The 18,374-nt window shown below is 38.0% G+C and overlaps 1 protein-coding gene across 1 annotated transcript in view; it reads left to right on the forward strand.

The window, feature by feature from the left end:
* STPG2 (sperm tail PG-rich repeat containing 2) overlaps nt 1–18,374 on the forward strand; it is a 629,437-nt gene that overhangs the window by 173,340 nt on the left and 437,723 nt on the right. The window contains exon 7 of the mRNA XM_075201509.1: nt 15,302–15,409. Coding sequence (XP_075057610.1) covers nt 15,302–15,409 — 108 coding nt within the window. The remainder of the gene's footprint in view (nt 1–15,301; nt 15,410–18,374) is intronic.

An 18,374-nucleotide genomic window follows, 5' to 3' on the forward strand; every position in this document is an offset into this window, starting at 1 on the left:
CAATTTATAGCAGCCTATTGCTGGAAGGGTATGCTGGGACTTTTAGTTTCACAACACCCAGAGTGCCACATGTTAGCCAAGCCTGCACTAGACTCAGAACATTTGACAGACTGTCCTACCTGTTCTTGTCACTTTTACCACCTGTGGCTGCTGGTTTCTTTAGTTGTGGCTTGTCTGGATCCTGGAATGTTGAGGGCCTTATTTGGAAAAAATAATGGTTACATTTGAATAATGGGTACAGTTAAATCAATAGGATCCACAATTAATACTTAGGCCTTCCTCCAGCCAAAACATAAAAGTAATAGTATTCCCATTTAAAAAACCTATTTCCCTCCCTCCAGACAGCCCCTGCAATAAATGAATCACATTTTCATATAATAAATATACCTATTTCCAGCAACCATCACTGCCATTAAATAATCCATATTCACATTTAATAAATAGACCTCATGCTCCTCAAACTCAGCCCTGCATTCAATTAATAGCGCCCAAACCACCCCATCTTAAATTAATAGTCCCCACTATAAAATTAAATTGCCCATCTTTACCCTACAAAGAAAATAGCACCCATTATTTAGCCACCACTTACCACACACACATTACATTGCCACAAGCCCACTGTGCCATCACACACACATTACTGCGTCCCTTCATCACCATGCTGTGCCTTCTTATGATCACACTGCGCCCTCCATGCTGCTTTTGCTCCCCCTTCTCCTGGCCCTCCTTCACACTCTGCCATGCTGTCTGTGCTCCCCTTCACTCTGTCATACTCCACCTTCTCTCTGCCATGCTCCCCCTTCACTCTGCCATGCTCCCGCTTCACTCTGCCATGCTCCCGCTTCACTCTGCCATGCTCCCGCTTCACTCTGCCATGCTCCCCCTTCACTCTGCCATGCTCCCCCTTCACTGTGCCATGCGCCCCCTTCTCTGTGCCATGCTCCCCCCTTCACTCTGCCACTTACCTTTTCTATCTGCTTCTTCCTTTTCTTCTCTTCTGTCTTGCCGGCGCTACTCACTGAATGTGGGGCGTGATGACGTCATGCCCGACATTCAGTGCGAACGGCGACGCGGTCACGTGAGTTGTTTTTTTTTTAATAAAGTTTCTCGCTCCCCCCACCAACGAAGAGGGGAGCGATTCAGGGTCGGGGCCTACTGGTGGATAGCCCGGTCCTTCGGTGGGCCAGTCCGACCCTGAACATGTGATTGTGCAAATTGTATAATTATTTTGAAGTGTACAGATGGTGATGAAGTGAATAGTGTCATTAAGTCCCATCTAACCTAACTTCACAGAGCTCATATCAACTCCTTATCTACCCAGCTCAGGAAAGTGGACAAGTATGTAATTTGCATTATAACACTAGGCATTTTTATTGGAGAATCACTCTTATGTATAAATTTTCTGTATATAATGTTACCTCAAAGTATAGAAAGTATCATTGCAATTTTTACAATAAAATTGCAAAACCAGAAGATGTGTAAAAAAGCATTCATTGCCATTCAAGTGCAAAACTGAATTATACTAGAAAATTGCTAGTGGAAGTTTGTATCTTCTGCAAGACCTAGCACCTCTTAAAATCACTCTTATAGCTCTTTACACGTTTCTGGTTAACGAGGAGCTTTAGACATTTTAAGAGTTATATTAACGCTTATAGTCAGTAATCGCCAACTGTGTTTACCACAAGAGAAAGCAATAAAATAAATGAATGTTGTGCTAAACCGGAATGTACTAGATCTAAGTGCGGAAAATATATTTCTCTACTGCAGTTAACAATGCTAATAAACTATATACTGTCTGCTTTGGAGTGATTCATTAATTCCTTGGATGCGTACAGCGTCAGCACTTTTTCATTTAAAGGCGAATGGCATTAACATAACTAGAACGTATTTAGGCCAATTTTTATTTTATAATTTTTCTCAGTATTAGGCCAAAAGAATAATTTTAATTAATGAATACACTGCAGCTCTTTGTTTTTCTTTGGATATTTTCATTGCCAATGCAGGGAGCTAGCAAAGTGTTCAAGCAAGTAACATATGCAGCTATAAGTCCTTTGTTAAAGACATTTGTCAACAGTGGTGCTTTGTGTTCAGTACTCTGCTGCCAGTGCTCACTGATGCCTAGATACAAATATGCTGCAGACTCCAGATAGCATCCACATGTCCTGGAACAGTTTGCTATTAGTAGTGCACTTACTATTTCTGTAACGGCATGAAAAATTATTTTTTGGGGGCTACAAAAGATAGAATTGTGTATAACTATTTGGTCTGTTCCCTTTCATTCAGTCTTTTGGCCAAATAACTGTTTCCCAGGTTACCATATGGACTAGAAACTAAAATAACTGCTTTTTCAATCCTTTTTGTTTTTCACCAAGGAATTATTTAACAATATAAATTGTTTAAATATGTATTAATATATTGATAAAATAATGAAACAAAAGCAGTCGAGTCATCTATGCCTCCTCATCACTACATTTCACAAGGTCACTTTACTTATAACTAGAAGAACTGAAAATGACCTTGCATATGAGTAATTCATTCCTACTGTCTCTTTACATACTTTTATATTAATGCTTAATTACCCAAGTTAAGGGTTGTGTAAATTGCTTTGTGTACAGCAGGGTTCCACTTATTTTTTTTTTACAGGTTTGGCATTGAATAGTTTGTTCTGTTGATTCACTGCGTAAGAAAAAAATGTGTGTCCTTAAGCTTTTCTTTACTATTTGTAGCTGCCTCACTTGACAATGAGGTCCAAGTATAGTGCAAAATGTAATATAGTTGCACTTCTGAGCAGGGCCACCAAGTGGATTTTTGGACCCGATACAGCAAGTTCTTGGGGCCCCTTTCATAGCTGCAGAAAAGAGCATGGCCACAGCAGATTGGTGGCTAACCTCACTGTACACCTGTACCATGTACCTGCCCCCCCCCCCCCCCTTCGATTCCCCTACTTCTGAGCTGTATTATGCTTCTATTCGATAACAATAAATAATGATCACAAATTGGTTTGCTCACGCTACCCAGTAAAGTTATCCTGTAAACCATATGGTATGCTATATTTCTAAGTGTTGTTGACATTAAGATGGCATAGGATAAGTTGATATAATATAGGATAACTGACCCTCCAAATTTAATTAGGTTTTGATTTGCCCTTTTCTTCTTTTGTTTTCCTTTGTGCACTTTTAAATAATTGTAATCATTGTTTCAGGACTACCTACACTTAAATTGTCCAATAACTGAAATCTGAACAGCTTTTTCAAAAATGGTCACGTCATTCCAAAGCCTGACAGTCGGAGTTAAAACTGGATAGATGTCTAGTAGTTATTCATAAGAGTAAACACAGGACTTCTAGAGGATTTTCCACACCACACCACCAGAGTGGGCCTGACCATCATGCAAGGGCGTAGCTTTTATTTTAGCCAGAGCTAGGCATCCTTCCCATCCATGTTGAATACATGGACAAACCTGCATGCAGCCCCCCTTCACGAACAAGCAATGTAAAGCAGGACATACTGAATGAACATGACAGTCCCTCAAAAACAGGAACTGCCCCACCAGATTCAAAACAGTTAGTAGGCTGTCCTGCTTGCAGTTTTCCCTACCTTCTTGTGTTTTAAGCTCAGTTGCTGCTAGTTTGGATCCTGAAATGTTGGAACCCTGTTGGGAAAAGAATAGGTACATGAAATATGAAAAGTCTAGCAATGAGTGATTCCCCAACCAGCCCCAACATTGAACCAATAATACCCATATTTAATAACTAGGCCTCCCTACCTAAAACCATTCCAACATACATTTAACAGCATTTTCATTTAATAAATATGCAAATATCCCACCAGCCAGCCCAGACAATAATTCGTATTTACATTTAAAAAATAGTTCTCCTTCCCCCTAAACATTCAATCAATAACCGCAAACTGTGCTGAATTATATTAATAGTCCCATCAAAACTGCAGAAGTGGGACATGTTAAATGCTCTCTGTGAGAGAGTGTATCTAAAAAATGGTCAGTTTCAGAATAGAGGTTATATTTGCAAAATTTAACAAAGCGGGTCAATCTTGCAAATATAATCTCTTCCTATTTTGTGTGTTTAATTTACATATTTTTGTAAGTTTGATAACACGTGTTTGGTCTTTGATTATATTAGATTATATTCTTAAATACATATAAGTGCAATAGCTAAATTTAAAATTAATTACTGAGAAGTACCATAAATGTGGTTTTCTGTGCAGACCCCTAAGTAAAATACTTGTATATACTCCCAGACTCCATAAACAAGGACAGTTTTTGTTATACACATATGGGCCTGAATTATTATGGAATGCAAAGTGAACGCAATTTACGTTTTTCTTAACTAGATGAAATTGTACACCTGTATTCAAGTACAAGTGAATCTGAAGAAACATTACTAGTTGAATATGGGTCTAAATACGCTCTGTATACAGCACTTGCTATATGCAGACAGATACAGCACACTGCAGGATACGCACAATGCATATGTGCAATATAAAGTAACAGTTAAAAAAAATACATTACATTTTCTTTTCACCTGTTAATAATATATTCATTAATAAATATAGATTGGAAACAAAATGTTTTTTTTTCCATTTTTTTTACAAGAAATATCTGGATGTTATTAAAGCCTACTATATAAAATGCATTTCTACAGTTGCTGTTAATTCCAAACACATATTCTTGCATGCATACGCCACCATTAATTGGCACTAACTCCTGCCCTGTTACTAGTGCAAGTGATACAGCTAAAAAAATATGTACCTGAGAGACACCCAGAGCTTGAATCGGACAGATGCGCTCGACCTTTGCACAGTACATACGCACACGTGATAAGTCCGGGTTAACACAGGTGGACTATCTAGTATATATAGCAGATAACAGCAACAACTTTCTTTTATTACAAGTAAGTTATTTTTAATTGTTATTTTATATATTTATAAAGTTAATAATTTATTAGAAGTCCAAAGAGATTTTTGATCCTGTCAATTTATCAAGTCCTTTCTGAGCATAATAGTATAGGTTCCACCTGGTTCCTGTGACACCACTTCTAGAGACCCTTGCTGTTGGAAAACACAACTCTACGAGTCCAACCTGCTGAAGCAGTATTTTCCCTTTTTTTTGGTTTTCTGCTTCGTGGAAGAGGGGGGTATTTTAAGGGGCATCTGCACCATTCTCAAATGTACAGTATATTGTTTCCTAAATGGAGTGCTCCATCGCCACACACAGATGTCCTGTGTGGCTAATGTAATTCAGTAAAGTATTGGCATTAATAGTCTCCTATTGGTTATTTGCTGTGGTCTTTATGTTCACACTAAACCAAGGCATTTAATCTCTGTAAAGGGACTTCTTCAGTAAAAGTTTGGGTGCAACCTGCAGCGTGCTTTTCATTGAAAAGAGGAGGGTGGAAATCCCCAACTTTGTATGACCCAAAAAAATAGTGCAATGATTTTGGAACGATTATGCCTCATTATATAATTTACATCGAACTATAGATGACCCAAAATTACTTACAAGTAGCATAAAAAAACTACCGTTAGTCGTGACCACCATAAACTTTCAAGAGTGTAATTGGCTACACTGTACAGCTATATTGCTTCAGATGAGATCTCTGATGCCATTAAGGCTTTAAGACGTTAATCAGCTCCTGGTCCGGATGGTTTCACTGTTCTGTACTTCAAAAGGTTCACTGGACCTCTGATCCCCATGCTTATGGGACTGTTCAACTCGATATTAGTGGGAGGAAAATTTGAAGAGGCCACCACTAGAGCAGGGATAGTAGTTATTCCCAAACCAGATCAGGACCCCACAGAAGCGAGTAATTACAGACCCATATCCCTTCTTAATGTGAACCTCAAACTCTTTGCAAAAATTCAATCTAATAGATTATGAGCGGTGTTGCCCTCATTAATGCATCCTGATCAACCTGGTAGGCAGGCCTCTGATAACACCACAAGAAAAAAATAATCTGATTGATGTTGCTAACCACATTTCTCTCCCTGCTCTAGTGGTTAGCAACATCCCTGACATTTTCTGAATTCTCACCAACACCAGAGACCACAAAATTGCCCTGTATGCTGATGATCAAACAAAAAACACATACAGCGCTGACATACAAATGAATATAATCAATTAAAATAGATTATAAACAATACTAACTGTTCTTGACGATACACTGAAAAAGAGGCATCTGAAAAAAGAGTGGTTTGCTAAAAACAATATGTTAAATACAACAAATACATACACTTCAACACCATAAAAACTCACAATATTAAACAAAAAACACAAATTCCTAATCGCTCAGTGAGACCTATGTATTAAATGCTTGATGCACCCCACATAATCTGGCATATATATTGTTTAAGACACATATCTTGCACTAATAATTAAAACTATTGTCAATGCATGGTGTGCATAGATCAAACACTATAGTAAAACACAATATTGTCCATATATTTCTTATTGTTATTCATTGGTTCCAAAAAAAAATCAATCCAACCTCTAGATCCAGAAAGAAATAATACCAAGTGGCTACTGGTATGTAGGTAAATCTTGAAAGTGCACTTATCCGCATATAAATAAAATAGGAGTCAGACCTCAAACGTAAAACACCTCAGATCGTCAAGCTGGATATCACCAATGATTATGGTCCCAAATGCTGAGGATATGAGAGTAAGTGATAAGACTCACAATAATACATACACTGCAACGCTGCAACGCTGATCAAGATCTTTTCCGCCAGGGTGCTTCTTGCAGCTTCCAGGCGGTGGTAATCCTGTGGGCAGCCAACTCTTCAAATATGTATTTTACCTCCTAGGGAGTCCACACAAGGAGGTCTATGCGGTCTTTACAAGAAGCCCTGTATATCATCTCTCTCTCTTGTAATGGTGATATTAACAGATATATTCTGGATACTCAGGTGGATGATTTTAAAAGCATGTCTGTCTCGTTTCGTCTGACTCGGTCAGACTTTTTCAAAGACAATGTGACAATATCATCTTGTAAAGACTGCATAGATTGCATTACCTACTTTTATTTTTCATTTATTACCATGTAATAATTCTATATGGATGCAATAAAATGTTTGTAGTTATCGATCTATTAACTTGTGAAAAACAATTAAAAAAAATTATTTTAAAAAAAGAAGAGTGATATAGTCCTCCTCCAAATTAATATTCATTCCTGTATCCTTTATTAAATTGTATCTTTCTTGTGTACACTGATTTATAAGAAGATATTTAGATCTATAATATATGGGCTCCACTATGGGACAGACATATATACTATTCCAAAGGATATGTATATATTGCATCGGGAAAACCTAATAACTCCACTAAGTCTCAATATTAATTAATATCTGGTGCCATATAGGTTTTCAGCATCTTTTACCATACCAATGTTATATTTTTGGAAACATTTTATAAACTTTATAATTCTATATGGATGCAATAAAATGTTTGTACTTATCTATTAGCTTGTGAAAAACAATAAAATTATTATTTTTAAAAAGGAAAAAAGAGTGATATAGTCCTCCTCCAAATTAATATTCATTTTGTTCATTTGTGACATAAAACAGATAAGTACCTGTATCCTTTGTTAAATTGTATCTTTCTTGTGTACACTGATTTATAAGAAGATATTTAGGGCTCTGCTATGGGACAGACATGTATACTATGCCTGAAGTTCAAAGCACAATAAGTGCAGCTCCAGACTGACCTCATTATGGTATCTCGTCCCAGCTCATAGAAACATATTTAACTATAGTTCCCTTAGGTCTTATACTAATTCATGGATATGCATGATCAGTCATTATGCCCATAGTACAAATTCAAGACTTGGTATATTTGCAGGCTGACCTCCTTTGTAGCAACCTCTCCTGATTCACTAATGCAATGGTTTAGCTTACTGTTCTGCAGTAATCAAATTCCAATCACTTCTATTTTTCATACCACCACTTCTAAATTTCCAATTCAACTACTTTTCTGCTATATATCTAGAAATGTTCCCAGGTCAAAGTCCAGATTCCAGCCTTTCAACACCAAGGTGCAGGGCTGAACTGGGACTTAAAGTACACAGGCCCACCGGAGTTCCAGCAGGAAGAAAACTATGTGCCAATGCACAGGGACTGTGCCAAAAAGGGCGTGGCCACATTGTGTTGTGGGTGTGGCCAATGTGGGGCATTGATACATACTTTATAATAAAACATTACATTTATCGCGCCCTCCCATCCACATCACGCCAGCCCCCCAGGTACATTATGACACCCCCAGCCTACTGTACTTATCTATGCTTCTGGTGCTGCTGACATCCATAAGGGTGAGAACTTCCTGTAGAGCGAGCAGGGAAGCTCTTTGTCTAACGAGATTACCAAATCCTGTGATACTTAGAGCTCCTCGGCTTGCTATGCAGTCTGTGTCCTGTCCAGGAACTGGGAGCACTTATCAGTTCCCTTCCCCTAACCAGAGGTAGATTAAGGCTCAAGGGGCTCAGGGTATTTAAGACAGCAGGGCCCCTACTATTTAACATGGTTATTATTTTAGACAAATACACAGGAACTACTGTTAGAAGCACACAGGTCTGCCTTCACAAGAAGTACGTTGTGAAGCAGGACATACCTCCCAACTGTCCTTGCAGTCGGACCAAATCCTGACTAAGTGAGACGGTCACCCAAATTCAGGACTGTCCCACCAGATTCTGGACAGTTGGCTGACTGTCCTGCTCTCTCCTACCTGTTTTGGTCACTTTCACTACTTGTAGCAACTGGTTTCTTTAGCTCAGTTCATTCTTGTCTTGATCCTGGAATATTGGATGCCCTATTTTGAAAAAAAAGTGTGTACATGAGATATAGAAAACTCCAACCAGCCCCGGTGTTAAAACAATATCACTCACTTTTTATAATTAGGCCTCCCTCCAGTCCCCAGAATAATAATATTCACATTTAATAAGTAGACCTATTTCCCTACAACCAGCCCTAATATTAAATTAAAAGTATACCCATTTACTCAAAACATATTTCCCTCCATCCTAACAGTCCCAGCAATAAATTAAATAGCATTAACATTTAATAAATATAGCCATTTTCCACAATCATGCCCGGTAATAAATAATTCATATTCACATTTAATAAATAACCCTCCTCCCCAAAATCAGCCCCATATTCAATTGATAGCCCTAAACCACCCCATAATTAAATTAAAGGTTTCTTCACCTCACCTTAAATAATTAGCCCCCACCTACACTCCACCATTAAATAGCCTACCTCCCACACTATAATAAGATCCTCCCTTCCCTCCCATATTATATTAAAATACTGCTCACACACACTGCTCACACACACATGCACACTATAGCAACATGGAGCCACACACGCACACTATAGCAACACAGGGCCACACACGCACACTATAGCAACACAGGGCCACACACGCACACTATAGCAACGTGGGGCCACAGACGCACACTATAGCAACACACACACACATACTATAGCAACACATTCACACTCACACACACACACACACACACACTATAGCAACAAAGATCCATACATACACTACAGCCACAGACACACTATAGACACACATACACACTATAGCAACACAATCACACTATAGCCACACAGACAATTACCTTGTTACATCCGATCCCGAACGGCAGCACCTCCTTCCTGCTTGCTGGTTAGTGAACGGAGATTCAGTGACGTGCCGCCTATGCAAGTAATCACATGGGATGGTATCTGTCATATGGTACCGTCCCAGGTGATTATTTGCATAGGTGGCACGTCACTGACTCTCCGTCCGTCGAGCAGCGCGCAGGGTGCTGCTGCTCAGTGGGCATGCGGACCTGCCCATCTGACCATTGGCCATTCTGGCATTTGCCAGAAGTGCCAGATGGCCAGACCGGCCCTGCCAAGGTGTTAAGATTAAATATATATTTAGCTTTCTTTCTGAAAATGTTTGCTATCTTGTCCCTTCCCCATCTCCATGTTTCAGCTACCTTCTCTATATATTACACCTTTCAAGAAGCTGGGGTTGTCTGCAAGTACTTTCAGAAAATGTACAGATACACTGTGTGCTTCTGCTCTATACCTGATGTTCCTAACATGCTCTGCTATACTACCTCTCTGGTTTCTGGTCGTTCGGCCCACATATTACAGGTCGTTACTGCAATCAAGTACTTATAGTACCCCTGTTGGGTCACAGGTGATCTTTTCTTGTTGTGTCACAGGTTACTCTTGTTTAATAATATATTTTTTTAGGTGCAGTTAGAAACAAAGTGTATTACCGATTTGTCCCTTGTTATCTTACACATCTTGTGCAAAATAGAACCCCCTTCCTGGTGACCAGTATATGAAGCAGACCCTACAATTCTGGTCACTAGTATACAAAGCATACTGCAGTTCAGACCCCATTACTTACCTAGTGCTTCCACTGTCCTTCCTCAGACCAACTAGAAGCACTTTCCTGTATAAGTAGAGTGCTCCAGTTTCTACTCCAGTATTGAACTCCATTTTTGCTAAAAGTGATATCACATGTTGTTCCAGCCATGCCCTGTCAGCAGTGACATTACAGAGCCGTGGGTTTTGTGCTGCCATCAAGAGAGGAACTTTCTTTCCATACAATACTCTATTTTTGGGTCTTTGAGCCTCACAGTTGCCCTTCTAAAATATGTTCTATATTCTAATCTATTATGGTACGTTTTATGGTATGTTTTTTGAGATATTTACTCAAGTGGCACATATTCATGACCACTTAATAAGTTCAATGTTTTTAATCAAGACATTTTAATATGTCTGAACAGCTAGTGCAAGAGATGGTTATTTAATTGTAGTGTGGGTGAAAGGAGAAGTAAATTGCAGTAATTTAGTTTTATTATGGGTCAAGGTGAAGTACATAAAGCAGCTGGTATTTGAAATGATTTAACATTATCTTGTGTTATTTTAGCATTATTAACTCTTTGGAGCTACAACTTAATATATGGTAAATTAAAGTAAATTTGATTATTAGTCTTGTAATTTTCTTTTTGTGTTTATTTGCATTTCCTATTTTGGTTTTCCAAGATTTTACCATTCCTTGATCTTGCTCCAGTAACCGAAATAATTAGTACTTGTGAAATGTAGGCTTAGTAGTATGAGAAATCCCCAGATTGCTGGTATACTGAGACAACTTTAGTTTGTTTATAAAGATTCCATGTAAGTTATTAGACATTGTTATTTTTTTGTATTTATTAAGCGCTTAAACATTATGCAGCTCTTTACATTGAGGGAATCAAGATCGACACACATTGTATTCAATGTTATGAAACAGGAGGTAAAGATGGTCCTGCCCAAATGAGCTTACCATCTAAAAGGTTTGGAGAAGACCTAATGCAAAGTGTAGGAATAATAATTGTAGCTGCTGGTGGAGAAGGTGTGTATGGCTATTGTAAGACAACAAATGTTTTCTTTGTGGCTATTATAAGCCACAAAGAATAAAGCACTCAATGGCAGCTGAAATTTCTGTGCAGCTACTGGTGGGGTGTACTGTTGGAACAAGGAGAAACAGCAGAAAATAAGGACATGCAAAATGAAACAGTCACTGTAGGAATCTTTAAATAGTCAGCTGATGTCAACCATAACTGTCCTTCACTATCTCAACAAAACCCCCATCCCCTTATGGTTTTTAAAAAAAGTTTTTTCTTTTTGTCTACACAGGTACTATTGTGGTTATCTACCAGTTTTGAGCAGCTTTGTGCCTAATGTGCAGCAATCCCTTTAGATCACTTGTCATCTGCATGACACACAGTGCAATTTTAATTTGAATACATTACATTTTCGCTGTACAAAGCTACACTGTTGCGTCCAACTAGTCATGAAATGTTTTGACTTGCAAATACGAGTGAGTGATTGGTGGACTCTTACTGCACATTGCAAAATTACATTTAATCATTCAGTATTCTAATCCAAACTTGTCATTTTGTAGCGGTCAGCACTAGTGTGAGGGTGGGCTGTATTTTGTTTAATGCTTGCTACATCTGTAGCTTCCTATACAGAGCTCTACACTGACTAAATCCTAGTATTCTGCTTCCTAGTTTAAATCCCTCTGGTGTTCAGCTCCATGACATCCAGTTCCCATATAGACAACTATTTTGTAAATCTTCCTATTAAGAGCCTACCAGGTATTCAGCTCCTTCGTACAGATCTACAGTAAACAGCTTCTACAGTGTCTAGTCGGATGGTAAAATTACACCACTATCTCTGCTGCTGCATTAATCAAAATTAGATTTTCCATATGGGCTTTTTAATTATGTATTATGTGTGACTTCAAGTCTCCAGGCTTGGATGGTTTCAGACTACCTTGGACTTAGAGCAGAAAGACCCTTAATGCTGTTTTAGTGTTACATAAATATTACATACAAGCAGGCCCGGCAGAAGGTGTTAAGTGAGGTAAGCAAGATGGGGGGCGCCATGCCAGAGAGGTGCTTCTCCCGCCTGCTATCCCCACTTATCCGCCGGCAACATTACTGGCTATGGCGCTCCCCCGGCACCCTCCTCTCTGCTCACTGACAGGGTCGGGTGTGATGTCATCAGTGAGTGAGGAGCCACACAAGGGAGCAGCATGCATCGAAGAAATGAAGACAGAAGAGAAAGAGAAGATCACAGAAAAGTAACGAAAGAATAAAAGAGGGGACAGTGGACATAAAGCAGGACACAGTGAAAGAATAAAGCAGGGCACAGTGAAAGAATAAAGGAGGGCACAGTGAAAGAATAAAGGAGGGCACAGTGGACATAAAGGAGGACACAGTGAAAGAATATAGGAGGGTACAGTGGACATAAGGGAGGGCACAGTAGAAGAACAAAGAAGGGCACAGTGGACATAAAGGACAGCACAGTGAAAGAATAAAGGAGGGCACAGTAGAAGAACAAAGAAGGACACAGTGGACATAAAGGAGGGCACAGTGACATAAAGGAGGGCAGAGTGGAATAAAGTAGAGTACAGTTTAATGATGGTTGAGGACACAGTGTGATTATGAAGGGGCACGGTGTAATGATGATGGAGGGCACAGTAGGATGATGAAAAGGACATGGTGTGATGATGAAGTGGGCACGGTGTGATGAAAGAGGGAACAGGGTAATGATGAAGAAGAGCACGGTGTAATGATAAAGGAGGGTAAAGCGAGATGAAGGAGGGCACACTGTAATGATGAAGGAGAGCACAGTGGGATGATGAAAGGGACATGGTGTGATGATAAAGTGGGCACAGTGTGATGAAAGAGGGCACAATGTGATGAAAGAGGGGGCATTTTTTTTTCTTCTATACTTCTCATCAAATTAACTTGCCCAAACATATTGAATGAACAAATAATTTACAAAAGAGGATGACGCAAATGTATTTTTTGAGGGGGGGTCGCCAGACATGCTAGCTTCGGCCCTGCATATAAGAGTAGTAGTACTGTGCAGTTCTTCACAAATACAGAATTAAATCAAACCCTGATTTAGTCAAATCAGGCAGCATTGGGGCTCACTGGTTGGCACTACTTACTTACCATGGGTTCTCACTGTGTTTGTGTGCTTCACTTTACTCACAAATTTCAACAACATACAGATCAGTTAATTGGCTTATGACAAAACTAAACATGTTTGTTTGTGTCATAAGGATTTTAGATTGTAAGCTCCGGAGACAGATATGAATGATTCAATACTTGAAAAGCCCTGTCTAAGATTATGATGCTATAAAATAAACAATAATAAATAAACCCAATTTACAGAAGGGCATAAATATCATTATTAACAGATTAAGAAAAAAATGCTGAAAATTACATCCATCTTTTACAACAAAATAAAAGTTGTGCTGTTTCCATACATATGTCTTAAAAACTGAGAATTATCCTATTCCAGTAAATAGAACAAGAGGTACTAGTAAGTTGTCCTTAAAACGAAAGAACATAATTGCATTCTAAATAAAAAAATACAGAAAATTTTTATAGCTTTGAATATATCAGCGGTAACAATTTTGAAAAGAAAAGCACATTGATTTGTTTCTTATTTGGTTGGACCTGAATTGGGAACTCCATACTTTGCCAAATACATACCAACTACATTAGAGATATAGATAAAATACACAAACACAGGCCAACCATATAGCCATATTAGTTTTACACACTATACTGACCCCACTGTCATCCTATTTTACCATAAATGGGCATCTCAATGTTCATCTTCCATTATATGAAGAAGTCTATAAGCACAAGCTGCAGATTTTCTCAATGATCCTTTCTCGCTACCTTCTTATTTCCCCTTTCAATTTAAAGTAAAATGTTTCTAGCACTTTGCTGGTTTTGTTAGTCAATATTTCTACTGCAGTCTACAGTCTTATGAAAATATGCTGATAGACAGCATTTATTTACTGACACAATGTATAATACTCCAAAATATGTCCTAAAGTAAAATAAAGCAAAAAAAGTAACATCATTTAGAGGATAAGGAGGCTCATGGAAGGTAAGAAAAATTGCATCAATTGCATCTAAAAAAGACATTTTTGCACCAGTATGTTGAATTGGACTGATCTAAGCTGATTGTTATCACTATCAGTTTGCAACTCACAGCAGTGGACAAGCACCCACAAGTTTCCTGCCTCCTGGTAGACATATGTATGTTTCAATCTCAGTCTACATAAGTCGCATTTGCTCCAACAGGCCCTTAAATAGCCCTCTTTCCCCCACTCAGCTTTTCGATTGCACGTGGCCATAAGCTCAGAATTCAACTTTGCCTCCAAGTTTACATAACCCCGCAGTTCCGTAAATCATTAGTTTAGCACCTCCGTAACCTGCATGGAAATGAGTAGATAGCATATTGTTACTGATATTTAATGTGTTTAATAGTGGCTAATAAAGAAATTGAGAATATGTTTACTGGCTACCAGTAATTTTACCGATGGCTGGCATCCCTGACAAGTACTGATTGATAAAGTTTGCCTCTTAGAACAACATGGCAGTGTTATGGCATATACAAGGGGAGATTCAATTGACGGCGATGTGGCGCACAAACATCTCCGCTGCGTACATTGCTGACCATTACAGTAGGAATCTCCGCTCATTTTTCTGCACCCATCTAGTGTGAGATAAAATGAATGAGATTTCTTCCATGACATCGGCGCAATATCCCTGTGGAAGTTTCGGAGACACCTCAAGCCAAATTGATTCTCCTCCATAGCTTGAAAACACACATATCTGTATAAGGAAAGAAATGTTTACTGCATGTTCATGATTGGGTTTGCTTTCAACGAGTACATTTTTCTCTGTCTCATGGTTTGTTGTGCAGGGTGTACCAGGACCAGGAAAGTATAATATTACGCGTCAGTTTGACGTGGAAGACAGGCTGACAAAATCTGCAGATATTCCTCGACCACCATTTCTTTCACTCTCTAAAGTAAGAAACCAATTTCCTAATGAATAATAAGATGAGTTTCAACACATTGTTATTAATTGCTATACAGTGTTTTGTTTTAAACATATTATTTTTTAACATATTTTATATTTGCATTAGAATGTAGCCAAAAGCAAGTTTATCAAGCAAGTTTGAAAATATATTTACTTAGTAGATATTTCACTACAACAAACATTAACGGAACATTTGAAACTTTTGAAACGTTTAATTTATTTTAGGAGCAGTAAATCCTTGGTGCAAAAGAGAAGTTGATACAATTAAAATCTGTTTATCAACATAGGAAAGCATTTACTAGCATTGATTTGATTCATTTCATTAACAACTGGAGCATGGTCGTGTAAAAATAAATGTTGGTGAAATGCCCATTAAGATCATTGTATGTTTCTAATTGATGTTACAAACAAAACTATATGCAGTATTATTTTGTTCTAATGTTTTATGCTTACAAAACCCTACAAAAAATGCATCAATTTTGACATGACTATTTTTTAGATAAAATGACAATAAGACATAATTTATTATTTGAGGATGTGGTCAAAATGTCTACAGTTGAAATGTTGACCAGATTTTTTACCTGGATATGGTGAGATGTTTACATATGGAGCACTGCAAATACAAGATTTTAATTTGCAGAGTAAGGTCTTCCTTGATGAGTGGAGAGGTGCACAGGTGTTTCCATTCTGCAACAAGACTTCAGATTTGCATCAGTTTTGAGCTAGCAAATATCAGGTCATGTCCTATACTTTTAATGGAACCTATTTTGTGCCTTCCAGTTGCACTTTGGCAGTGAAGTGCAGTTCTAGGTGCACTTTGCCATATGTAAAACAAATCTTCAAACACATAAATGTGTCACAATACATGGGGGGAAAAATAGACAGCAATAAATGTAAAAAAGAGCACCCAAACAGCTTAACCAACTCTGGTGCTGCCAGCCTAGGCTGGTACTAGTAATATCATGGGAACAAAAAGCATGTGGTCCCCCCGATTTTACTATTATCAGTACTAGGCATTGCCAGCCTGGACTGGTGGCACTATAGCAGGGAAACCCGTACCGTGGGGTCTCCCTGCTAAAATATTTACCACAATGACGGATATACAGACTTACAGTAGGTCAGACCTGTATGGGACAGTAAAGACTTTACTTTATTTTAATTTTTATACTTTTTTCTGTACATTTAGTCTCTGCTTTTTTCTACATTACACAGAGTGTTAATATATAAATATAGTGGATTTGCAATTTTAATATTTTGAAAAACACAGACTGTCATTTCACTTGTTTATAGTCTACTTAATGATATTTTTAGGAGTAAAAACAAAAATATCTATCCTATGGCCTTTATTTGTATTATGCACTGTTCTTTCTAAAATCTGATCATGAAAGCCATTGTAAGTTACATAACAAGAACCTACAAGCCTCGCACATGTTGTGGGTAGATGCTATCAGTAAAATGGACCGGTGCGGCATCCTTTATGGGGTACTACCTTGGTAACACTCCCAACCTTTCTTCCTCACTCTCTTTTTAACATTTAACTAGTTATTTTATTTTGATAAAGAAACAATAGGTACACAGTTTTTATACAACCACAGAATAGCATCAATATAAACGTTGATCGGTTTCTTAACATATCTTTGTATGCCATATACAAAATAAACTATAACAATAAAAATAGTGAATTTGACATTTGACCCCCATGCACTGTAGTATAATAAATATGAGATCATTAGAAGATTTACTGACTGGATCCCAGAAACTATCAGATCCCAAAATCATATATCAGCTGGGTCCAAACCTCAGAAACAGCCGGAACTGGATTCGATTTTTGGTCTAATCTGTAGGTCACAGGGATAGAGAAGTTCTCCAAACAGGTCTTTGAAGCAAGTGATGTTTATTTGCTCACACTGGTTGAAGGTACCAGGAGTAGGTCAGATGAAGCAAGAAAGAAAAATTTTCAATACAAGACAGGGCTTTTTATACCGATTTTAACACAGCCTCACTGGCTATTCTTAGAATCAGGATGCAATTTGTTTACCCAAACATGGATTTACTTGCAATTCAAAACTAACAATATTTACACTTCTCTGTTAAGTGCTAAAACGTGATACTTGCATTATCTGAGATCCAGTAACGCCAGACAGCCAGGCAGTGCCCCCCTGCTGGGTATACAGGCTAAACAGATGTTTGTCACTTCACATAAAGACTTGCCTAACATTTCCTGTTATCAGCAAACAGGCTTCCTCTAGCAAAGATACAGACCCAAACAATGACACTTGCATACAAAACACAACCCAATGTAACAGGATAAGTGCATTTCAAATTATACATTGGTGCCTGCACCTCTGATTGAAATACATTTCTACAATAAATTATTTCTACATGTTCCAGCCACAAAATAAGTTATTTATCAGTGATCCTGTAACAGGAACAATTGAAAATAGGGATGTGCTAAGGTCAAAATAAGGAGTCCTGTAAGGGGAAAATTATCTAATTTCCTCTGGTGTAAAGCATCCCCTTATTATTGCTCTTAATGTTTTGCACTTTCCCATTATCATATAGCGTGTGGACTGCTTAGTGACGGTTCCAGGAAAATATTTACATTTTACTGTGACGTTCTATTTAAAAATGAAACTTCAGCTTATCAAACATGCATTTTGCACCTCAACAGAAATAAATAGTTATATTATTAGAATGGTGACGAGATTAAACAAAAGTTTTTCCATCTATCTTATTAATGTATTTATTTTATTTCTGTTATTTTATGGAAAGCATACTTGCCAGATCACATTCTATTGTTATAGGCGTTACCAAAAGTAAGCCTATATATTTATTTTATGTTTTATGATTTATCAAAACAGGCAAATGACATTGCAGGTTCATGTGACGGTAAATGACACTTTACAGTTTTTAGTTTTTAAAGGTACTTTTCCTAAGCAGCTTAACCCATGCAT

The sequence above is a fragment of the Mixophyes fleayi genome, chromosome 1, assembly GCF_038048845.1.
Source record: "Mixophyes fleayi isolate aMixFle1 chromosome 1, aMixFle1.hap1, whole genome shotgun sequence".
Lineage (NCBI taxonomy): Eukaryota > Metazoa > Chordata > Amphibia > Anura > Limnodynastidae > Mixophyes > Mixophyes fleayi.